Source organism: Pollicipes pollicipes, unplaced genomic scaffold (assembly GCF_011947565.3).
Source record: "Pollicipes pollicipes isolate AB1234 unplaced genomic scaffold, Ppol_2.1 Scaffold_6686;HRSCAF=7923_pilon_pilon_pilon, whole genome shotgun sequence".
Taxonomy (NCBI): domain Eukaryota; kingdom Metazoa; phylum Arthropoda; class Thecostraca; order Pollicipedomorpha; family Pollicipedidae; genus Pollicipes; species Pollicipes pollicipes.
The window spans coordinates 42980184-43005408 of NW_023596921.1; the positions used below are offsets into that span (position 1 = coordinate 42980184).

General features: G+C 47.6%; 3 protein-coding genes across 7 annotated transcripts; all 3 read right to left on the minus strand.

The window, feature by feature from the left end:
* Positions 1-2980: 2980 nt before the first annotated feature.
* LOC119107596 (uncharacterized) lies at positions 2981-4348 on the minus strand. The gene is made up of 3 exons (XM_037231096.1): positions 4193-4348; positions 3858-3993; positions 2981-3589 (listed from the first exon to the last, which is right to left on the minus strand). Exons 1-3 carry the CDS (start codon positions 4278-4280, stop codon positions 3409-3411), a joined length of 405 nt encoding a protein of 134 aa, XP_037086991.1. The 5' UTR covers positions 4281-4348; the 3' UTR covers positions 2981-3408.
* A 5210-nt stretch (positions 4349-9558) lies between these two features.
* LOC119107577 (uncharacterized) lies at positions 9559-14360 on the minus strand. 3 transcript variants are annotated; one of them, XM_037231071.1, is made up of 3 exons: positions 14188-14360; positions 13852-13987; positions 9559-9989 (listed from the first exon to the last, which is right to left on the minus strand). In XM_037231071.1, exons 1-3 carry the CDS (start codon positions 14273-14275, stop codon positions 9809-9811), a joined length of 405 nt encoding a protein of 134 aa, XP_037086966.1. In that variant the 5' UTR covers positions 14276-14360; the 3' UTR covers positions 9559-9808. The 3 variants fall into 3 exon arrangements, with proteins under 3 accessions (XP_037086966.1, XP_037086964.1, XP_037086965.1); XM_037231069.1 differs by lacking the exons at positions 13852-13987; positions 14188-14360 and adding exons at positions 10265-10400; positions 10601-10757; XM_037231070.1 differs by lacking the exon at positions 9559-9989 and adding an exon at positions 13354-13574.
* Positions 14361-16472: 2112 nt separating this feature from the next.
* LOC119107590 (uncharacterized) lies at positions 16473-24237 on the minus strand. 3 transcript variants are annotated; one of them, XM_037231090.1, is made up of 3 exons: positions 24088-24237; positions 17346-17481; positions 16473-17075 (listed from the first exon to the last, which is right to left on the minus strand). In XM_037231090.1, exons 1-3 carry the CDS (start codon positions 24173-24175, stop codon positions 16895-16897), a joined length of 405 nt encoding a protein of 134 aa, XP_037086985.1. In that variant the 5' UTR covers positions 24176-24237; the 3' UTR covers positions 16473-16894. The 3 variants fall into 3 exon arrangements, with proteins under 3 accessions (XP_037086985.1, XP_037086983.1, XP_037086984.1); XM_037231088.1 differs by lacking the exon at positions 24088-24237 and adding an exon at positions 17681-17830; XM_037231089.1 differs by lacking the exons at positions 16473-17075; positions 17346-17481 and adding exons at positions 22812-23468; positions 23746-23881.
* Between the last annotated feature and the right edge of the window lie 988 nt (positions 24238-25225).

The following is a 25225-nucleotide window of genomic DNA, read 5'->3' on the forward strand; positions in this document are numbered from 1 at the left end:
TGCATTGCGTTGTATTCCTTATTTGAATGGAGGACCCTACGTTCTTGTCTGGGGGCTCGGGCCACACACAATCGCTCGGGGGCCCTTAGCATTGTGTCTTGGGTACTTTGTATTTGAATGGAGAGCCCTACTCACGTGTCCCTACGCCCTATTGTTTTTGGGGTATTTGTTATCTAAGTGGAGGGTCCCATGCTCTTGTTGGGGGCGCCATCTGTTGGCCTGCTCGAGCACGCTCGATCATTCCTGGGCCCTTCATATTTTGCTTTGGGCACTTCTTATTTGAATGAATGACCTTATGTTCTTGTCGAGGCCCATCTATTAAGCTGCTCGGGTCAGTGGCGGACCTAGAAGGCGGAGAGGGGGGGGGGGCGGGACCATGCTCCTTTGTACTCTTAACATGCGCTCGGGTGGGGGTCAAATTGACTCCCCCCGAAGGTTTTTCCAGAATGGTTTCCCAACGGCACGGCGAAGCCGCGCCAAATTTTGTGTAGCTGTACACAATTAAGTAGCAGATAGTTTGGCATCAACACTTAAGACGTACTTTGTAAGGTCGCTGACCTATAGCGGGTCAAACTCAGGTTATGGTTTTAGCGAAAGCAATTTTAAGGGAATCGTTCAATCTAATCAAACAACGGAGTGTTAGACAAAGCCATACATATCTGAGATGCTTTCTTAGGCAGCACAACAGTTGAATGAGCAAATTAAATCGACCTAAGGTCAGGTGTGAAGGTCACACCGAGGTCAAAACTAACCTGTTTTATTACTCTAGGGCTTGCTGTATCGGATAGTTTCTGGGGCTCATTTCGAGTTTACTGATAGCAGGGACCGCATTATACATCTTTCATAGACTTCTTAGAGGTCAGAATAGGTCATTGACCTAAAATGACCTAGATCAACATTTTGTTTTTAGGAAAACACCACCTAGCGTAATCTTTGTCGCTTATTCAAATGCAAAACTCAGAGCAGTCTTGTATGATTTTGGTCACCATGACCTTCAAAAGGTCAAACAAGGTCACTGACCTTAACTGAGAATGTAACCTTTTGCTTAGAAACGGTCTACGTCTACGTCTATCTATCGTAGTCTATCTACGTCTACGTCTACGTCCTGGGGGCACTTTGGAGACCAACCTGGAACTTGACCTTGTTTGACCTTGGGCACTTAACTTTCATCGAGGCACTTTCTGTTAACCTACCCAGGCATTGTTGATCGCACATGGGCATAAGTTCCCGCACCATGATATTGTGTAATTCCTCTTTGCTCAGAGGACCACGTGCTCAGACCGGGGCCACATATGTCGACCTCCCAGGGCACTCCTGATCGTTTTGGGGTCCACCACGTTGGTCTAGGGCTCTCCCCGCTTGCGCTGAGGGCCTTTTACTTGCTGAGGGAAGTTTCTTTGTTGGCGCGCCGCAACACCCACCATCGCACAGGCTCCGTCCCTATGGGTCTTTGCACCTTAGCCTTACAGCATCAGTCGGATATGCAACAATGAATTGTTAAGCGCAGTTGTCAAACATAATTTTGCGTGCCGCTTCCGTTGTATGTGTCGCTTATGTTGGTTGTTGAATTTGTGTTACCTTTTAGAGTTGTGCATCATGTTCTTAGTACATTTTAGATACTTAGATTTTTTGTACTCCATAATACACAAAGCAAAGACTCTGCATTAGTCATCAGCTGTTAGTTTATCACGTTGACCAGGATGCTTGCTGTAAATAACCTAGGAGTGAGGTTCGCGCTTGATCTCGTTTCATTTAGCAGCCAATTCTAGTTTATTTTGCCATGTTTTTCCGACAAACTGGGCCTCAAAATGAAGGATTAAGCAGGCTGGAGAAAATGAATAATCTCCATGTGTGTGTGCTCACGCCAATTTTTCAAGGGTTGCGCACATTAAGATGAATTCCCGTATAACCAAAGTCCTGCATCCGCCCCTGGTGTCAGCAAGTTTTTCTCGGCAACCAAAGCTCTATATCAATGTTTGGTCTGGTTCAGCGCGATGGTGGGAGAGCGCAACCGTCTTCAGGTCATTGCTAAGCGGACGGTGATACACTTTGGGCACAACTGAAATACTGGCACTGGTGCAACACTATAAGGGAGCGCACACTATATGCCACGCACGCACGTGGCATGGTGGCATATAGTGCCGCACGTACACGCAGGCCACGCACTGTACGCCATACTGATGCTATACAGAAGTGATCATAATTATCGCCCTGATTCGCCGTGTTTAATAACAGACTGATAGGGAAATGGGGTGATGTGATCCCAAGACATTCACAGACAAAGCATGAGATTAGCAGTTTTATAGGGGATGTCAGCCATGTCGGTCTTAAAAAAATAGCGGATAACTGGAAAGCCTTATCCTTTGTTCACTTTTAGCAGATTCACGGATTTACTTTACGGACAGACTTTAGCAAACTTTAACTTTTGGCTAACTTTGCCTACCTCCGCCTTTAGCATCGCCCATGTTCATAGGTAAGTACCCAGCCTTCCCAATTTTTATTCTTGGGGACACCCTGAGCGGTTCGCACTTTCAAATATCGCCTGCATGCTATCTGTCTGTCTGATGCATGCTATGTGTCTGATGAAGTAAACCGTTTTACAGGTCGCTTCAGTCAAACATCGACCAGGTTCGTGGAAGAGTTGGAGACAGAACACTCGCTTTGAGTAGGCCGTGGTTAGTCTTGAAATTCACCCCAAAGCCATTTTGACGGGTCTAGTACAAGTTATATTACGAAAAATCGTCGAGTTTTAGCACGCAAGTTGTGGAGGAGGGAGGCCGCTGCCATCAGCATCTATGATGCACGTTTTTGTACCGGTTAAACCATCTTGTGCTGAGTATAACGCGACCAACAGTGATGATGGATTAATGAAAGCCGCACTGCCCAAGTAGCTGCCGCTGTCAATCTGTCACACAATGGAAGAAACAAATTTGCGATTTTTTTGTCTTCTTGTTGCAGATCTCAGATGCGTTCAAAAGTCGTAAATTCCACGTTTATTTGCGCTTCCATCCGGCGATAGATATCGCTTCGCTTTGCATGAAGAATAATGGTTGAAATGAATCTGACTGGTAATATTGCTCACAAACGTTTCATCGGTGTACGAATAATCATAGTATTGCCATGGACGACGACATTATGGAAAATGACTTGCCCAGATGTCCCAGCAGGTCCCATTAATTCAGATTCAACGTACATATACCTGAGCATCAGATTGGTGCTGAGCAAAGCTTGCGACTCGTTGTATGCGCGAAATCCTATAACTGAAAGTTCGTACTAATATCACAAGACTCCAACTGAAAGCCCTCATGGCAGTAAGCACATTCGGCTACACCAACTTCGCATACACGGATAAATATTCAAACATCTTAGGTTCGCACTCGAGCAAATGCAGTTTCACTCTAGCTCTGATTAGAGCAGGGGATATTTGTGCGCCGGCAGCGGCACAAGCTTGCCGTCCACGTAGTGTTTACAGACAAGGCGGGCACAGCAGTCGGGAAACTCCTTCCTCCTGTCTCCCCGAGCCTCGCGGCAGAACAGATTGTTGGCCTTCAGCTTCTTGAAGTCCACCTGCTCTCTCACCGACGGACACCTGTAAAATAATAACGTTAATAAAAAATCAAACAGGCCCCGATTATCAAGAAACTTTCAGCGCGTTAATGATTTGAAACGACAGTGAAAATAGACGTATGTCATACGAATCCTGCTTTACATTTGCATGATGTGGACTAGACCAACTTTCGGTGCTGGAAATTAAGGAGCTCTTCAAAATGGGTTCACTTGGGTAGCAAGAATTGCAGGTGCCGGATGTCCAGGCTGCGACCTCCAACTGCTAATTGGTGGCTGCATTTCACACTCACTGGAATCTGTCAATGTAAAGAACGCCGTCCTCCTTGACGCAGTGACTCTGTTTACAGCCAGAGAATGGGGAGCTCCAGACATCACCGATGTTGTACTTCTTGTCAACCTGGTTGTCATGGCATTTGGTGTCGTCGTCTGAAGACAACAAAGAGACGTCGGTGGTAAGCGCTCAGGATCTCGGAGCCAAAGCATGGGGTATGCTTTGTTTAGCTGTGCAGATGCTTTGTTCATCAAGAGACACCTTGCTTTCATGTTGGCGAATTGACTCTATAAAACAGGCAAGCGGTATTATTGGATATGCAAATTCACCATGGCATGGTATCTTTGATCTTACCTCTGCCCACCGGGAAACGAAGGTATCTCGGGTACTGTGCACAGCACAGCTGCACACAAACAACAGCGATGACCAGCAGTTTCCACATATTGCTGACTGACAGTCTTGCTCTGCAGCTGACCAGAGTCCACTCTCGTCTGCTGTCTGGTCTGGCCACCAAACGCTTCTGTATGCAGTTCCCAGCGGCCGGCTCCTTATGTATGCGGCACGGGATTTTGACGTCACGGTGCACAGGGCCGGTCGTGATCAGCGCAGTTTTCCGGGAGGATATTCTCCCGAGAGGTGCTGCTCTGACACGTGTCTGAGGCCTGACTTTTGGGAACTTTACCGTGATGCACCTATTTGAGGTTGAGCCGAAATGGAATTGTAAAAACCGACCACTTCGTGATGCTCCACAAGACTTACAAAGACCAAGGATAGGCCCACAGAAACCAGTGGAGGTGGGACATAGAAATGTTTGCCATTCGTTTCCCGGATCCAAAAGGCTGGGAAAGCTGGCATTCCGTATGTACATACCTAATGCCGCCAGTACCTGCCTCTGTCCATGGCCCGCCGCAATACAGCTTCGCTATGGTGCGACTCGTGCATGCATACAAGCATCATCCATCCATTGTGCGCCCATAGATATGCAGCATGTCAGCATTTGTGCGAATCCTGCTTTTTCGAACGTTAAATGTCAGGTGGCACGGCTGGAATGTCGCTGATGGAAATTTCTCTCCAAAGCCTCGGAAAAGTGCCGGGGCTTCTGGAAGAATGCTTAAACGAGCTTGGGGTCCTTAAGTTAAGCAGATTCACACTCGCTATGTGTGCAATAACAATGATGTCGGCTTGGTGGCTTTTACAAATAGCTAGCGGTATTTCATTTGTTGTGAGGATGTCCTCTGTGGTTACACCGCGGAAAAACCCATTGAGATTTTTGCGTTTTTTCTAGCAGCCCGTTTTCGTCCTGTTAGTCTTTTATTTACGACTTCACCCTCAGCATTGAATCCGAGTACCCTCAAGATAATTTCAGAATCTGAATGATTTTGTTGACCATATCGTTTTTCAATTATCTACACATTTGTTTCGTCAGGCTGCTAAGCTGATTCCCGGCTGGTGTAAATACATAGACACAACGGGTTTCGCAGCGATTTGAAGCATGACATTTGGTGGTGACTGGAAGAAAAGGGGAAGATCACTGCATTGAGGTGACGCCATGAGGTTTTTAAAACTAATTGAGACAGGAAGAAATGCCGAATGCTCTGCACCGATCACACCAGGCACATAGGAAATGCTAACGATACCTTACTTCCTGCAGTCAGGTCATTACCCGGAGGTCATCGTCCCAGTTGAATGAACAATTTCGCCTGAGCTTTGCTTGCTCATGTAAAAACATGATCGCGAGGCTCTATGCTCGGCCAATCCGTTGTGGCTAGTTACCAGGTAGCCACTGACCTATAAGCGAGAAAAATATATCCGTCTCTGGTATTTAAATATTGAAATATTTGCCCCTGGGGTCAAGCGACCGCAAGTCGCTAATCTTTGGGCTCGAACTCATCATGCCGAAAAACAATAGGAGCTGAGAGGTTGGGCGCGTTTCTCTCTTATACCGAGCAACATACTACGTACATCCTTTTTGCCTACATCACAAGGACATTCTATGCTGCTTATGCCAAGCGTTTTAAGCATTGCAAATTGAGCCTGTTGAAACCGTTGCCTCGTGCTGCATACCACAAACGCGTGCACACGGATATGCACAACATGCATCAACAAATCACACACAATACTTGTTTCCCACTCCGGCATCGTGTGTTGGATATCTTGTTATCTTGGGCTCCCTGGGACCTGAGTAGGTCTCACTTCGACAGCGTCGCCAGAACTCCGCATCTCAAAACGCTATCAAAATACACCGGCCTAATCATTTTCCTGCACCATTGTGGACAGTGCCAGTGCAACACAACTGCATCAACATGGGCCCACTCACCCTACCTCTGGTGCCTCTCATGTGTGTCTAGACAAGATGAAGTCTCACAGGCGCCGGACTTCTCATCGCTGAATTCGGTTCCGGGGCTGCCGCTGCGGAGTACTCGCAAAGCCGTCCAGAGATTGAATACGTGGAATGTTTCCGAAGAAAGCGTCCGTTGCATGTGCTGCAATACACTCAGCATGGCATGAGTTGAATTCGTCCCACGGAAATGTGATGTCATACGCATTTGCATAAGCGCTTTGCAATGTGCAGCTGCATAGGTTATGCACTCTCAACAGGCTGGTTGATTTATTTAACAGTTATATGCATTTTAGCCTGGGGACTTCATCGCCGTTGACGTGAATTTGCTCGTCAAGGTATTTTCTCTACTCGTCGGCTGAACAGGTGGTGACGTACTGGCCCGGTGAGAACGACGAGAGCTGTTCGTTCCGACCCGTGACGTCAGGATCATGACGTTACTCATTGAGTCCTGACTTGGAAATGCATTATTACCAGGCTGGTCGACTTCATATGGCAGATAAAGGCATTCCAGCTCTGGGATTTACACGCCCGCACAGCCGGTGGCGTACTGGACCGGTGGGCGAGACGAGAGATGTTGGATGCGGCCGTTTGACGTTAGGATGATAACGTCACACGTTGAGGCCCGAATTGGAAGGACTGGGAAATCGTGATCAGTGTCTTTACAATTGAGCGCATTTGTGAGACAAACATAGATGCAGAGGAAGGAAAGGCCGGATATTCCTGGAGCCGTGACACTCATTTCAACATAGTCGGTTGGTAAAATTGCATTTTGTATTAATGGTCTTCAGGCAGCCTGTTTCAGAAGACTGGCCTTCCCAACTGTGAGCACAGGAATAGCGAACGACCAACGACTTTAAAAGGAGCACTTGCAACTCAGGGGTTAAAAGGAATAACTGCAGTTTAGTTGGCATCATAACTGATGAAACAACCTCCTGAGTTCACGTGTAGAACATCTGATTTACCAGTATTTCAAAAGTTTTCACGCAAATAAATTCGTTTGAATCACACCGGTCTCGAATATGTTGTCGGCCTATTGATCAGCAGATAATCGAGATTAGAAATGTCGAAAGGGTGACGCAGGCTCTCCATACCCCACCGCATGCATCATTTTACACTGTAAATAGCTTCTGACAGAAATGTTAGAATATTAACCTACCTTCCTGTGCGTCACCAAAGGCTCGGAAGTGGGCGTGTCTCCTATTTTTAAGGAGTATTGTATTTTACTGTATCGTCCGCTCTGATCAAGAGCGAAGATTTCAGAAAAGGTGAACAACAAATATGTAAGCCTGAGCTCTGAATAAATCATTGGTCAGTATCGTTAACAACGAGATAATGAATGAATGTATTTGGTTAAATTCGCTTGTGTGGTGAAGCTCTTGTGCCTTCATTTTGACGGCAACACGGAACACAGTGGGAGTAATTGGGTTGCACGGGATTCGATATGTAAGATTAGGATTCCATTCAGAATGGACATACGCGCGACATTTCCTTGCTTTCAGGAGGGCTGTTGGCTGTGGGCCTAAACGAAAGAACGGTCCAAACGCCGTGTGTTGCCGGCATTACCCAAGTGTGCGAAGACGTACCATTGTTAGCTAAATGTAACCCTGCTGGTTGCATCGAAGCTATGAACACTTCGTTGCTAGTCCATTTGGAAGCAAGACAGTACAAAGCACCTCGTTGATGTAGCTGGCTGGATTCAAACAAGGTTGTCAAATGATTGGAGGCAAGGAAGTTAAAATTTGTGTGAGAATAATCCACGTGTGGGCAACTATTTTCTTCTGTATGACTACATGGTGCCAACAGGGGCCATGCTAACGGGGTGATTATGTAGGGACGAGTTCTGAGCCATGACTGAAGACCCTCTCCAGCCATGTTAAGGTTTTGTATAATGGCTTATGCCCAACTGAGAGGCCAGGAATGCCTTCCTCATCTTGTGGTCAAGGCAAGTGACCTATGCGATCAAAACTGGTCTTCTGTGAGCCAGCCTCATCTAAACGTGGTTACGCTTTGTCATGAGAACAAGCATCATCCAGAAGCAGTTAATCTGCAAGGGATAGTGGATGCCTACATTAACCTCAGAGAGAACAAAAATAAAAAACTTCGAGAAAATGTGTGTGTTTAGTGCGGCCGGGTCAACACACAGAAATACTTTGTCATGCTGTGAACATACTGCGATATACTGGCATGTACCAAAGGTCCGTTCGACTATGCATTGCACGTCTACCAAAGGAATAAGCCAGGGACGTTGGAAGCAGGCAGAGGTTGACTATCGAAAAGATGCTATTTTAACATTTTTTGACCTTCCCACAAACCTAAAAACAGAAGCAAGTGCTGTAGCACGCGGTGACAATGGTCAGGTTCATTTAAGAGCGACAACCCATCACCAGCTAATGATCGTGATGCATGCGAAGAACCAAGGCACAGATCACGCGTTTTTCACCAAAACGCACTAGCCCGTTCGGTGTCTCGGAACACATTTCGACCGGATGCCGGCGGACACCAGAAAACCAGCTTTATTATCACCGTTGAAATGAGCTTAAGCCGATATCAGTCATCCAGGTTTTAAAAAGTAATCGATTACCGCAACATTTATATTTTCTGTTAGCTTTTTAGCAGTTTCACAGATATAATTTACTGATTAGCTTTAGTGGAAGTTAATGTTTTGTTAACTTTGCATACATCGCTTTAAGCATGGCTCATGCAACTAAGCATCCAACCTTCTCCCATTTTTATTCTTGAAGTTATCATGTGGAGTTCACATGCTCACTTGCCGTCTACATTGATCATGATTGATGTAGTGAACCGTTGTATAACTCACTTCAGTGAAACATCCCCAGGGTGTCGTCGGTGAATGAGGGACGGAACACTCGTTTTGAAGAGTGCGCAATTGGCCATGAGTTGTCTCGCAAAGTCTTTGTGCCGGGTCTGACAGAAGTTGTGTTTAGGAAAGTCGTCGAATCTTAGAACGCAGGCTGTAGGGATGCAGCTTTCAGAAACCTCTATGATGTATGTTTTTGCACCGATCACACTAACCTGCACTGATAGTAACGTGACCAGCAGATTCGATGGGTAGATGAAAACCACCCTGGCCAAGTAGCTGCTGTTGCCATTCTGCCATGCACTGAATGAAACAATTACGTGATTTATTTCTCTTCTTGTTGCAGATTTCATTCATGTTGAAAAGTCACATATTTCAGGTTTATTCGTGCTGCCATCCGGACATGGATTTTATTGCGTTCCGAACGAGGAATATTAGATGAAGTGTATCTGACTGTTGGCACCGCTCTTGAATGTTTCATCGGTGCATGGATGATCACAACACGGCTATGAGTGGCGAAACTATGAAGAATGACTGCCACATGACTCAACAGTTCCCATATCCAGGTTCAAAAGTATATTTACCTGAGCATCAGGCTGGTGCTGTACAAAGCTGGCAACCAGCAGTCAACGAAGTGATACTTGTACGCACAAAAACCCCATAACTAGACATGACACCAATATCACAAGACTTCCACTGAAAGCCAGCGCAGCGATAGGAACATCCGGCTATACCAACTTCCCATACACGGATGGATATTCAGACATCTTTGGTTCGCACTCCCGCAGCTGTAGTTTCATCCCAGCCCTGACTAGAGCAGGGGATATTTGTGCGCCGGCAGCGGCACAAGCTTGCCGTCCACGTAGTGTTTACAGACAAGGCGGGCACAGCAGTCGGGAAACTCCTTCCTCCTATCTCCCCGAGCCTCGCGGCAGAACAGGTTGTCGGCCTTCAGCTTCTTGAAGTCCACCTGCTTTCTCACCGACGGACACCTGTAACGTGATTGCGTTAATTATAAAACCTGATAGGACAGGACCATCAAAGTAATCCTCGGTGCCCAGGACTGGAAACGCTGGCAGATTTATACTTTTGTCATAGCAATTTTTAGTTTACATTAGCATGTTGTGGACGTAATCAACTCTGGAAACTGGAAAGACGGAGCTCTTGAATAGCGTGCAGAGTTTTTTCAGGTTACCAGAATTGCACAGTGATGGTTGTCAACATCCCGATCTCCATCCGCTAACTGACGACTGCACACCACACTCACTGGAATCTGTCGATGTAGAGAACGCCGTCGTCCTTGACGCAGTGACTCTGCTTACAGCCAGAGAATGGGGAGCTCCAGACATCACCGATATTGTACTTCTTGTCAACCTGGTTGTCATGGCATTTGGTGTCGTCACCTGTAGAGAAAAGACACAAGGCGAGAGTTAGCCCTCAGGGTCTCGTAGCCAAATCACCTGGCACGTTTTGTTTCGCTTTGCAGATACTTTGTTCTTGAAAAGCCAGCTTCCTGTCATCGTTGTTATCTGAATGCAAGACAGGACAAGCGGTGTCAATGGGACATATAAAGTTACCATGACATCGCATTGTTAGATCTTACCTCTGCCAACCGGGAAACGAAGGTATCTCGGGTACTGTGCACAGCACAGCTGCACACAAACAGCAGCGATGACCAGCAGTTTCCACATATTGCTGACTGAAAGTCTTGCACTGCGGCTGACCAGAGTCCACTCTCGTCTGCTGTCTGGTCTGGCCACCAAACGCTTCTGTGTGCAGTCCCCAGCGGCCGGCTCGTTATATATGCGGCACCGGACTGTGACGTCACGGTGCACAGGACCGGTCGTGATGAGGGCAGTTTTCCGGGAGGACATTCCCCCGAGAGGCGCTGTTCTAGCACGTGCCTGACGCCCGGCGTTTGGGGGCCTTCACCGTGACGCACCTATTTGAGGTCGGACCGGGATCGGTTCCGGTGTAAAGACCACCGCTCCGCAATACTGCAAACGGCCAAGAAAGGCCATACATCGGCCAGCAGACACAAGCGGAGGTGGGACGTAGAAATGTTTTGCCATGCGTTCCCTGGACCCAGAAGACAGAAAAAGTTAACAGTACGCACATACATATCTAATGCCACCGACACTCGCATGCGCTCTTGGCCCGCCGCGGTACGGCCCGCTATGGTGCGATTTATTCATGCCTTGTCCATGCGTATTTATTCAGCATTATGATCATGTGAAAATGCCTGTTCTTCCGAACGTTACTGTTTGGTGAAGTAAGTGGAGCATTGCTGATGAGCATGGGTCTGGCTGGTATCGCCATGAAGAAGAACACTTTAGGGAAAAGACGCGAAGGGAAAAGATGCACTAGTTATCAATTGGTAAAGTACGCTAATCAGAGTATTTTGTGAAGGCATTTGTCTTTTAGCCTGGAGCTGGTTTATCTTCGTGCGTGTTGAAATTTGGTGGTGGCTGAAAGAAAGTTTGAGATTAATGCATAACATAATACTGGATGCATTACAAAATAAACTTGACTACACTGTATCTTTTTTTAAAAATTCATAAGCAATATCTGGCTCACAGCCTTTGCTAAGAGTGGCTTCCTCCTTGAATCGTGAGCCTCCACCTAGATCACATCATCCAAGTTTAACAGGTAACTTCGCCTCTCTTCTCTGCTCGTGCCAGACGGACCGCAGGACAACATCTTACGTGTTGCACATGGCGGTTACGTCACAGTCCTGTGTGAGATTGAAGCGGGGTGGTTGGCTTCTACCCGCTTGCCTATGGACGGGTCATATAGATCTTGTTAATGGGACTCCGGCCTAGGGTCAGACGATCACATGCTCCTCATACTTTCCCCTCCCACACGCGGCTGCAGGCACAGAAACGCACTCGTGCAAGCATTTGCTATGCCGGTATGTTGTGTGGGACCTGGAGTTCCCGAACGTGGACAGGTCACACCTTTGGCAACGCCGTCAACTGAGGACAGCTCGGCACGCCGCTGAAAACTGGCCGACCTAATCCTTTCCCAGGACATTGCTCACATCGCTGGTGAACACCGCGCGTGGGCATCAGCCCTGGCTTGCGCCCTGCTCGTGCGAGCCCAGACATTATGGGGCCTCACTGGCGCCGGACTTCTCGCCGCTGCATGCGGTGTCGAGGAATCTTGTCGCGGAATCCTCGCCAGGCTGTCCGAAGGTGGAGGAAGCGGGATGTTTCCGAAAAATACTTCCGATGCATGTGCTGCTGTGCACTAAGCCAGGTGGGAGATGCGTTCGCCCCAACTGAATGTGATGCCATGGATAACTGATTCAGCGCTTCACAATGTGCACAGGTCATACATTATTCACAGGCTGCTGCTTTGAAGCGAAGATGCATGCATTCCATCTCGGGGATCATCTCGGCAGCCGGTCAGTGACGAACGCGTCCGGTGAGCGGGGCTAGAGCCGGCCGCCGCCGCCCGTGACGTCAGGATTGTGACGTCACGGGTTGAGACCCGCCGCTGAGAGACTGGCTCTTGGTGGTTAGTGACGTCACTGCTGCGTGCGTTCGTGGGGTAAATATAGATTCAGAGGTGGAAAGATCTTGGTATTCGTGGAGTACCGACTTCCACTTGAGCATAACGACCGGTAATAACTGGAGTTTTAAAGTGGACGGCTTGTGAACTGTTCTAGAAAATTAAGTTTCCCACGTGGCCAGATTGGCTGAGCTGTAGAAATATTACCAGACTTTAACGAGCGCTTGCAGCGCAGGGTCTGTAAGGAATAGGCGCGCAGTATATGGCATGGTTGCCTGGTCACGCTACCCTGTCCTGAGCATAACGTGACCGCAGTGACGATGGATTGATAAAAGCCAACCTGCCCAAGTAGCTGCTGTTGCCACTCGGTCATGCACTGAGGGAGACAGTGTTGTGTCATTTTTATCTGCTTGTTGCAAATTTCATTCTTGATCAAAATGTCACACATTTCAAGTTTATTCGCGTTCCCATCCGGACGTTGATTTTACTGCGTTCCGAATGAAGAATATTGGGTGAAAGGTGTTTGACTGGTGGCAACGCTCGTGAACGTTCCATCGGTGCACGGATGATCTCAACACTGCCATGGACGATGAATTTATGAAAAATGACTTTACCACATGTCTCAACAATTCTCATATCCAGATCCAACAATATATTTACCTGAGTATCAAATTGGCGCTATACAAAGCTGGCAACCATGCAGTTAATGAAGTGATGCTCGCACAAAACCATATCACTAGACATGACACCAATATCACAAGACTTCCACTGAAAGCCAGCACAACAATAGGGACATTCGGCTACACTAACTTCACATACACGGAAGAATATTCAAACATCTTTGGTTCGCACTCAAGCAAACGTAGTTCCATCCCATCCCTGACTAGAGCAGGGGATATTTGTGCGCCGGCAGGGGCACAAGCTTCCCGTCCACGTAATGTTTACAGACAAGGCGGGCACAGCAGTCGGGAAACTCCTTCCTCCTGTCTCCCCGAGCCTCGCGGCAGAACAGATTGTTGGCCTTCAGCTTCTTGAAGTCCACCTGCTTTCTCACCGACGGACACCTGTAAAGTGATTGGGTAAATTACAAAACTCGATAGGACGGGGACATCAAAGCAACCTTCAGCACGCATGATTGGAATCGCCGGCAAATTTAAACGTTCGTCATAAAAATAATGGTTTACATTAGCATGTTGTGGACTTAATCAACGCTGGAAACTGGAAATGACGGAGCTCTTGCATAGCGTGCAGGGTGTTTTTTTAGGTTACAAGAATTGCACGGTGATTGTTGTCAACATCCCGACCTCCATCCACTAATTGACGACTGCATATCATGCTCACTGGAATCTGTCGATGTAGAGAACGCCGTCGTCCTTGACGCAGTGACTCTGTTTACAGCCAGAGAATGGGGAGCTCCAAACATCACCGATATTGTACTTCTTGTCAACCTGGTTGTCATGGCATTTGGTGTCCTCACCTGTAGAGAAAAGACACAAGGCGAGAGTTAGCTCTCAGGATCTCGTAGCCAACTCACCTGGCACGTTTCGTTTCGCTTTGCGGATACTTTGTACTTGAAAAGCCAGCTTCCTGTCCTCGTTGCTAACTGACTACAAGAAAAGGCAAGCGGTATCAATAAGATATATGAAGCTACCATGGCATCGCATTGCTAGATCTTACCTCTACCAACCGGGAAACGAAGGTATCTCGGGTACTGTGCACAGCACAGCTGCACACAAACAACAGCGATGACCAGCAGTTTCCACATATTGCTGACTGACAGTCTTGCACTGCAGTTGACCAGAGTCCACGCTCGTCTGCTGTCTGGTCTGGCCACCAAACGCTTCTGTATGCAGTCCCCAGCGGCCGGCTCGTTATATATGCGGCACCGGACCGTGACGTCACGGTGCACAGGGCCGGTCGTGATGAGCGCAGTTTTCCGGGAGGACATTCGCCCGAGACGCGCTGTTCTAGCACGTGCATGATGCCCGGCGTTTGGGGGCCTTCACCGTGACGCACGCATTTAAGATCGGACCGGGATGAGATCTGGTGTAAAGACCGACCACTCCACAATACTGCCAACGGCCGAGAAAGCTCCTCGAAAGACACACAGAAACAAGCGTAGGTGGGATGAAGAAATGCTTTTCTAACCAATTCTCACATCTGGAAGGCTGGGAAGTTGGTGATCAGCCCACGCATGCCTAATGCCACCAAGACTTGCCTCCGCTCATGGCCGGCCGCGGTACAGCCCCGCGATAGTACAGGGTCCTGAAACTGCTCTCCACTTGGGTGGAGGGAAACATTGCATCATTTTCATCATGTTTAACGTAAAAAAATAACTGGATTAAAGCACACAACATTTGACTGCTTGTGACTCTAGCTTTCTTAGTTCCGGAGATCTCAGGGGGGCCAACTTGACCCCTCCCCACCCAAGCGAATGGTATTAAGCTGCCCACCCGGGCGCGTGTTAAGGGAGCCACAGGCTCCGATGAGGCTTATAAACGGCCGAACGGGCGCTGTTTTCCAACATAAAACGCCACAAGACTGAACGTCTTTGGGCCTCCAGGCGACGAAGAACAGTTACCAACGAAAGTGACAAGCCCGTCAGCAGCCAAATTAAACTCTTCGCTGGTTGAGAGGGCGGTGATTAGAAGATATTCTGGGGCTCATAACGCTGTCTTAATGTCAAAGTTACGCTGCTGTCAGGGCTCTTTATATTTGCTACCCGGGTATATCCGATCGCTAAGGAACATTCCAAGTTGTCCTTGATCTCTTTGCATTTTCTGGCAGGGCCCTACGATGCTGTTGGGGCATTATCTGCTCGGATGCCTCGGCACTCTTGATCGATTAGAGGTCCCCCACGGATTCTTCCCATTCGCCCAAAAGGCTGTAAACACTTTTGCCGGGCCCCATATACCGGGTCACTCTCAGTTGCTCAGAGGCCCTTCATATTAGTCTCGGGTTCTTTCCACTTGCTCGGAGGGCCTTGTGTTGTTACTGGGGCCCCGATAAGGTAAAGCACCGAGTCACTCGATGCTCAGGAACCCTCTAAATACATATTCTCCTTAATCTCGTTTGCGGAGAATCCTTCACTTCCATCGAGGCACTTTCTGTTAACTTACCCATGCATTGTTGATCGCACATGGGCATAAGTCACGCACCCTGATCTTGTGTAATTCCCCTTTGCTCAGAGGACCATGTGCTCAGCCCGGGGCCCCATATGTCGGTCTGCCGGGGCACCGATAGGGAAATGGGGCGATGTGATCCCAAGATATTCACAGACAAAGCATGAGTTTAGGGATTTTACAGGAGATACCAGCGACGTCAGCCTTTAAAAAATAGGAATAACCAAAAAGCCTTATTTTCGTTAACTTTTTGGCAGTCTTACGGATTTACTTTACGGACAGACTTTAGCAAAATTTAACCTTTTGGCTAACTGTACCTGCTTCTGTCTTTAGTATCGCCCATGTCGATACGTAAGTATGCAACCTTCCCAATTTTGATTTTCGGAGACACCCTGAGCGGTTCACACGTTCAAATTTCACCTGAATGTAGTCGTGTCTGATGAAGCGAGCCGTTTTACAGGTCACTTCAGCCAAACATCGACCAGGTGTCGTGGAAGAGTTGGAGACAGAACATTCGCTTTGATCAGCCCGTGGTTGGTCTTGAAATTTACCCCAAAGTCATATTGACGGGCCTGGTACAAGTCTTATTACGGAAAACCGTCGAGTTTTAAGACACAAGTTGTCTAGGAGGGAGGCCGCTGTTAACAGCCTTCGTAATGCACGTTTTTGTACCGGTTAAACTATCTTGTGCTGAGTATAACGTGACCAGCAGTGACGATAGATTAATGAAAGATGCGCTGCCTATGTAGCTGCTGCTGTCAGTATGTCACACAATGGGGAAAAATGTGCGATTTTTTGTATTCTTGTTACAGATCTCGGATGCGTTCAAAAGTCGTAAGTTGCACGTTTATTTGCGCTTCCATCCGGCGATAGGTATCGCTTCGCTTTCAATGAAGAATAAAGGTTGAAATGTATCTGAATGGTAATATCGCTCACAAACGTTTCATCGGTGTACGAATGATCACAGCATCGCCATGGACGACGAAATTATGAAAAATGACTTGCACAGACGTCTCAGCAGGTCCCATCAATTCAGATTCAGCCTACATTTACCTGAACATCAGATTGCTGCTGAACCAAGCTTGCGACTAGTTGTATGCGCGAAATCTTATAACTGAAAGATCGCACCAATATCACAAGACTCCAACTGAAAGCCCGCACGGCAATAGGCACATTCGCCTACACCAACTTTGCATACACGGATGAATATTCAAACATATTTGGTTTGCATCCCCGCAAATGTAGCTCAATCCCATCCCTCACTAGAGCAGGGGATATTTGTGCGCCGGCAGCGGCACAAGCTTGCCGTCCACGTAGTGTTTACAGACCAGGCGGGCACAGCAGTCGGGAAACTCCTTCCTCCTGTCTCCTCTAGCCTCGCGGCAGAACAGATTGTTGGCCTTCAGCTTCTTGAAGTCCACTTGCTTTCTCACCGACGGACACCTGTAAAATAAGCACGTTAATGATAAAATCAGACAGGTCAGGATCATCAAGAAACTTTCAGCGCGTTAATGATTTGAAACGTCAGTAAAAATAGACGTATGTCATACAAATCCTGGTTTACATTTGCATGCTGTGGACTAGACCAACTTTCGGTGCTGGAAATTAAAGAGCTCTTCAAAGTGGGTTCACTTGGGTAGCAAGAATTGTAGGGTGCCGGATGTCCAGGTTCCGACCTCCAACTGCTAATTGGTGGCTGCATTTCACACTCACTGGAATCTGTCAATGTAAAGAACGCCGTCCTCCTTGATGCAGTGACTCTGTTTACAGCCAGAGAATGGAGAGCTCCAGACATCACCGATGTTGTACTTCTTGTCAACCTGGTTGTCATGGCATTTGGTGTCGTCACCTGAAGAGAACAAAGAGGCGTCGGTGGTAAACGCTCAGGATCTCGGAGCCAAAACATCGGGTACGCTCAGTTTGGCTTTACAGATGCTTTGTTCATCAAAAGACACCTTGCTTTCATGTCTGTTAACTGACTCTATAAAACAGGCAAGCGGTATTATTGGATACGTAAATTCCCCACGACATGGTAACTTTGATCTTACCTCTGCCAACCGGGAAACGAAGGTATCTCGGGTACTGTGCACAGCACAGCTGCACGCAAACAACAGCGATGACCAGCAGTTTCCACATATTGCTGACTGACAGTCTTGCACTGCAGTTGACCAGAGTCCACGCTCGTCTGCTGTCTGGTCTGGCCACCAAACGCTTCTGTGTGCAGTCCCCAGCGGCCGGCTCCTTATGTATGCGGCACGGGATTGTGACGTCACGGTGCACAGGGCCGGTCGTGATCAGCGCAGTTTTCCGGGAGGATATTCTCCCGAGAGGTGCTGCTCTGACACGTGCCTGACGCCCGATATTGGGGAACTTTACCGTGATGCACCTATTTCGGGTTGATCCGAAATGGGATCGTAAAAACCGACCGCTTCGTGATGCTCCGCGAGGCTTAGAAAGGCCAAGGACAGGCCCACAGAAACCAGTGGAGGTGGGACATAGAAATGCTTTGCCATCCGTTTCTCGGATCCAGAAGGCTGGGAAAGCTGGCATTCCGTATGTACATACCTAATGCCGCCAATACTTTCCTCTGTCCATGGCCCGCCGCAGTACGGCCTCACTATGGTGCGGCTCGTCCATGCATACAAGCATCATCCATCCATTGTACGCCCATCAATATGGAGCTTGTCAGCATTGTGCGATTCTTGCTTTTTCCGAACGTTAAATGTCAGGTGGCACGGCTGGAATGTCGCTGATGGAAATTTTTCTCCACAGCCTCGGAAATTGCCGCCAGGCTTAAACGAGCTTGGGGTTCTTAAGTTAAGCGGGTTCACCTTCGCTATGTGCGCAATAACAATGATGTCGGCTTGGTGGCTTTTGCAAATAGGGGCGGTGCTTGATTTGTTGTGAGGATGTCCTCTGTAATTACACCGCGGAAGAACCTATTGAGATTTTTGCGGGTTTTTTTCGAGCAGCCCGTTTTCGTCCTCTTAGTCTTTGATTTACGCCTTCACCCTGAGCATTGAATCTGAGTACCCTCAAGATGATTTCAGAATTTGAATGATTTTGTTGAACATATCGTTTTCCAATTATCTACAAATTCTTCTCGTCAGGCTGCTAAGTTGATTCCCGGCTGGTGTAAATACATAGACACAGCGGGCTTCGGAGCGATTTGAAGCATGGCATTTGGTGGTGACTGGACGAAAAGGGGAATATCACTGTATTGAGGTGACGGCATGAGGTTTATACAACTAATTTAGACAGAAAGGAATGCCGAATGCCTTGCACGGATCACACCAGGCTCATAGCACATGCTCACAATACCTTATTTCCTGCAGTCAGGTCATTTCTCGGAGGTCACCGTCCCAGTTGAATGAGTAATTTCGCCTGAGCTTTGCTTGCTAGTGTGAAGACATGATCGCGAGGCTCTATACCCGGCTAATCCTTTGTGGTTAGTTACCGGGTAGCCATTCACTTATGAGCGGGAAAAAATATATCTGTCTCTGGTATTCAACTATTAAAATACTCGCGCCTAGGGTCAAGCGACCGCGAGTCGTTCATCATGGGGTTCGAACTCATAATGCTGAAAAACAATAGGAGCTGAGAGGCAGGGCGCGTTTCTCTCTTATACCGAGCAAAGTACCACGTACATCCCGTTTGTCTATATCACCAGGACATTCTATGTTATTTATGCCGAACGTTTTAAGCATTGCAAATTGAGCCTGTTGAAACCGTTGCCTCGTGCTGCATATCACAAATGCGTGCACACGGATATGCACAACATGCATCAACAAATCACACGCAACATTCGTGTCTCACTCCGGCATCGTGTGTTGGATAACTTGTTATCTTGGGGTTCCTGGGACCTGAGTAGGTCTCACTTCGACTGCGTTGCCAGAGCTCCGCATCTCTATACGCTATCAAAATACATCGGCCTAATCATTTTCCTGCACCATTGTGGACAGTGCTAGTGCAACACAATCGCATCAACATGGGCCCACTCACCCTGCCTCTGGTGCCTCTCATGCGTGTCTAGACAAGATGAAGTCTCACTGGCGCCCGGCCTATCATCGCTGAATTCTGTGCCGGGGCTGCCGCCGCGGAGTACTCGCAAGGCCGTCCAGAGATTGAATATGTGGAATGTTTCCGAAGAAAACGTCCATTGCATGTGCTGGAATACACTGAGGATGGCATGAGATGAATTCGTCCCACGGAAATGTGATGTCATACGTGTTTGCATAAGCGCTTTGCAATATGCAGCTGCATAGGTTATGCACTTTCAACAGGCTGGTTGATTATATGTGACAGATATATGCATTTCAGCCCGGGGACTTCATCGTCGTTGACGTGAGTCTGCTTGTCAAGGTATTTTCTGTCCTCGTCGGCTGAACAGGTGGTGACGTACTAGCTCGGTGAGAACGACGAGAGCTGTTCGCCGCCATCCGTGACGTCAGAATCTTGACGTTACTCATTGAATCCTGACTGGGAAATTCATTTTTACCAGGCTCGTCCACTTCACATGGCAGATATAGGCATTCCAGCTCTGGGACTTACACGCCCACACAGCCGGTGGCGTACTGGACCGGTGGGCGACACGAGAGATGTTGGCTGCGGCCGTTTGACGTTAGGATGATAACGTCACACGTTGAGGCCCGAATTGGAACGAGTGGGAAATCGTGATCAGTGTCTTTACACTTGAGCGCATTTGTGAGACAAATAAAGATGCGGAAGAAGGAAAGGCCAGATATTCCTGGACCCGTGACACTCATCTGAACTTAGTCGGTTGGTAAAATCGAATTTTATATTAATGGTCGCCAAGTAGCCTGTTTCAGAAGACTGGCCTCCCCAATCTTGATCATATGAATAACGAGCGACCAACGACTACAAAAGGAGCACTTGCAATTCAGGGGTTAAAAGAAATAACTGTACTTTAGTTGGCATCCTCACTGATCAAACATCCTCCTGAGTTCACGCGTAGAAGATCTGACTTACCAGTATTTTACAAGTTTTTACGCAAATAAATTCGCTTGAACCAGACCAGTCTCGAATATGTTGTCGGCCTATTGATCGGCATGTGATCGAGAATAGAAGTGTAAACAAGGTGGCGCGGATCTTTCTTTACCCCACCGCACGCATTATTTTACGCTGTAAATAGTTCCTGACAGAATTGTTAGAACATCAACCTACCACGTATCCGTCGCCAAATGCTCGGAAGTGGGCGTGTCTCCTATTCTTATGCAGTAAAGTATTGTCCGCTCTTATCACTAACGAAAACCCCAGAAAAGGTAAGCATTACATTTGCAAGCCTAAGCTCTGAATACATCGTTGGTCGGTATCGTTTTTTTAACAACGAGAGAGTGAATGAGTGTATTTAATTGAATTTGCTGTTATGGTGAAGCTCTTGTGCCTTCACTTTAGCGGCGACACACACACGACACACACAACCCAGCTACACAGTGAGTGTAGCTGGGTTGCACGGTGTTCGATGTGGAAGATTTGGATTATACTCACGATAGATATACGCGCAATGTTTCCTTTCTTTCAGGAGGGGTGTTGACTGTGGGTTTAAGCGAAAGAACGGCCCAAACGTCGTGTGTTGCCGGCATTACCCATGTGTGCGAAGACGTACCATTGGTAGCCATATTTAAGCCTGCTGGTTGCATCGAAGCTATGAACATTTCGTTGTTAGTCGATTTGGAACAAAGGCAGTACAAAGCGCCTCGTTGATGTAGCTGGCTGGATTCAAACGAGGTTGTCAAATAATTGGAGGCGAGGAAGATAGAAAGTTTGGTGACAATAATCCACGTGTGGTCAATCATTTTCTTCTGTCGGACTACATGGTGCCAACAGGGGCCATGCTAACGGGGTGATTATGTAGGGCTGAGGCTCCGAGCCATCACTGAAGACCCTCCCCAGCCATGCTAAGGTTTTATATAATAGGCTATGCCGAACTGAGAAGCCAGGAATCCCTCCCTCCTCTTGTGGTCAATGCAAGTGACCCATACGGTTAAAACTGGTCTTCTGTGAGTCAGCCTCATCTGAACGCGGTTACGCTTTTTCTTGAGAACAAGCGTTGTTCAGAAGCAGTTAATCTACGAGTAATGGTGGATGCCTACATCAGCCTCAGAGAGAAACAAAATTAAAAAAGGTTCGGGAAAATGTGTGTGTTTAGTGCGGCCGGTTCAACGCACAGAAATACTTTGTCATGTTGTGAATATACTGCGATATACTGGCATGTACTGAAGGTCCGTTCGACTATGCATTGAATGTCTTCTAAAGGAATAAGCCAGGGACGTTGGAAGCAGGCAGAGGTTGACTCAGGAAAAGTTGCTCTTATAACATCTTTTGACCCTCCCCACCACCCTAAAAGCAGAAGCAAGTGCTGTAACGCGCGGTGACAATGGTCAGGGGCATTCAAGAGCGACAACCGATCACCTTCTAGTGATCGGGATGCATGCGAAGAACCCAAGCACAGATCGCGCATTTTTCACCAAAACTCACCCGCCCATTCGGTGTCTCCGAATGCAGTTCGACCGAATACCGGCGGACACCAGAAACCAGCTCTATTATCACCATTGAAAGTAGGAAGGAAGTAATGGATTACCACAACATCTATATTTTCTGTTAGCTTTTTAGCAGTTTCACAGATCTAAGTTACTGATAACCTTTAGCAGAAGTTAATTTTTTGCTAACTTTACATACATCTCTTTAAGCATGGCTCATACTCACACCTAAGCATCCAATCTTCTCCCATTCTTATTCTTGAAGTCATCATGTGGAGTTCACACGCTCACTTGTCGCATACATCGATCATGATTGATGTAGTGAGCCGTTGCATATCTCACTTCAGTGAAACATCCCCAGGGTGTCGTCGGTGAATGAGGGACGGAACACTCGTTTTGAAGAGAACGCAATTGGCCATGAGTTGTCTCGCAAAGCCTTTGTGACGGGTCTGGTAGAATTTGTGTTTAGGAAAGTCGTCGAATCTTAGAACGCAGGCTGTAGGGATGCGGCTTTCAGAAACCTCTATGATGCGTGTTTTTGCACTGATCACACTAACATGTACTGATAGTAACGTGACCAGCAAGATTCGATGGATAGCTGAAAACCACGCTGGCCAAGTAGCTGCTGTTGCCATTCTGTCACGCACTGAAGGAAACAATTATGTGATTTCTTTCTCTTATTGTTGCAGATTTCATTCATGTTGAAAAAGTCACATATTTCAGGTTTATTCGTGCTGCCATCCGAGCCTTGATTTTATTGCGTTTCGAACGGGGAATATTAGATGAAGTGTATCTGACTGTTGGCACCGCCCTTGAATGTTTCATCGGTGCATGGATGATCACAACACGGCTATGAGTGGCGAAATTATGAAGAATGACTGCCACATGTCTCAACAGTTCTCATATCCAGATTCAAAAGTATATTTACCTGAGCATCAAGTTGGTGCTGTACAAAGCTGGCAGCCAGCAGTCAACAAAGTGATACTTGTACGCACAAAAACCATATAACTAGACATGACACCAATATCACAAGACTTCCACTGAAAGCCAGCACAGCAATAGGAACATCTGGCTATACCAACTTCCCATACACGGATGGATTTTCAGACATCTTTGGTTCGCACTCCCGCAGCTGTAGTTCCATCCCAGCCCTGACTAGAGCAGGGGATATTTGTGCGCCGGCAGCGGCACAAGCTTGCCGTCCACGTAGTGTTTACAGACAAGGCGGGCACAGCAGTCGGGAAACTCCTTCCTCCTATCTCCCCGAGCCTCGCGGCAGAACAGGTTATTGGCCTTCAACTTCTTGAAGTCCACCTGCTTTCTCACCGACGGACACCTGTAAAGTGATTGGGTAAATTACAAAACTCGATAGGACGGGGACATCAAAGCAACCTTCAGCACGCATGATTGGAATCGCCGGCAAATTTAAACGTTCGTCATAAAAATAATGGTTTACATTAGCATGTTGTGGACTTAATCAACGCTGGAAACTGGAAATGACGGAGCTCTTGCATAGCGTGCAGGGTGTTTTTTTAGGTTACAAGAATTGCACGGTGATTGTTGTCAACATCCCGACCTCCATCCACTAATTGACGACTGCATATCATGCTCACTGGAATCTGTCGATGTAGAGAACGCCGTCGTCCTTGACGCAGTGACTCTGCTTACAGCCAGAGAATGGGGAGCTCCAGACATCACCGATATTGTACTTCTTGTCAACCTGGTTGTCATGACATTTGGTGTCGTCACCTGTAGAGAAAGAGAAAAGACACGGGGCGAGAGTTAGCCCTCAGGATCTCGTAACCAAATCACCTGGCCCGTTTCGTTTCGCTTTGCAGATACTTTGTTCTTGAAAAGCCAGTTTTCTGTCATCGTTGTTATCTGACTGCAAGACAAGGCAAGCGGTATCAATGGGATATATAAAGTTGCCATGACATCGCATTATTAGATCTTACCTCTGCCAACCGGGAAACGAAGGTATCTCGGGTACTGTGCACAGCACAGCTGCACACAAACAGCAGCGATGACCAGCAGTTTCCACATATTGCTGACTGAAAGTCTTGCACTGTAGCTGACCAGAGTTCACTCTCGTTTGCTGTCTGGTGTGGTCACCGAACTCTTCTGTATGCAGTCCCCAGCGGCCGGCTCGTTATATATGCGGCACCGGTCTGTGACGTCACGGTGCACAGGGCCGGTCGTGATCAGCGTAGTTTTCCAGGAGGAAATCCTCCCGAGAGGCGCTATTCTAGCATGTGCCTGACGCCCGGTGTTTGGGGGCCTTCACCGTGACGCACGTATTTGAGGTCGGACCGGGATGGGATCCGGTGTAAAGACCACCGCTCCGCAATACTGCAAACGGCCAAGAAAAGCCATGGATCGGTCAGCAGAAACAAGCGGAGGTGGGATGTAGAAATGTTTTGCCAGGCGTTCTCTGGTCCCAGAAGACAGAAAAAGCTAACAGTACGCACATACACACCTAATGCCGTCGACACTTGCATGCGCTCTTGGCCCGCCGCGGTACGGCCCCGCTATGGTGCGATTTATCCATGCCTTGTCCATGCGTATTATTCAGCACTGTGATAATGTGAACACGCCAGTTCTTTTGGACGTTAATGTTTGGTAGAGTGAGCAGAGTATTGCTAATGAGCCTCGGTCTGGCTGGTACCGCGGTGAAGAAGAACGCTTCGGCAAAAAGACCTGAAGGGAAAAGATGCACTATATGTCAATTGGTAAAGTGCGCTGATCTAGAGAATGTCGTGAAGACAGTGGTTTTCAAGTCTGACGCTGGTTTGCCTTCATGCGTGTTGCAATTTGGTGGTGACTGAAAGAAAGTTTGAGATTAATGCTTAACATAATACTGGGGCATTATAAAATACATTTGACTACACTGTACGTTTTAAAAAAAGTCATGAGTAGTATCTCACTAACAGCATTTGCTAAGACTGGCTTCCTTCCTGAATCGAGAGCCTCCACCTAGATTACATCATCCAAGTTCAACAGGTAACTTCACCTGTCGTCTCTGCTCGTGCCAGACGGACCGAGGGATCACATCTTACGTGTTGCACATGGCGGTTACGTCACAGTCCTGTGTGA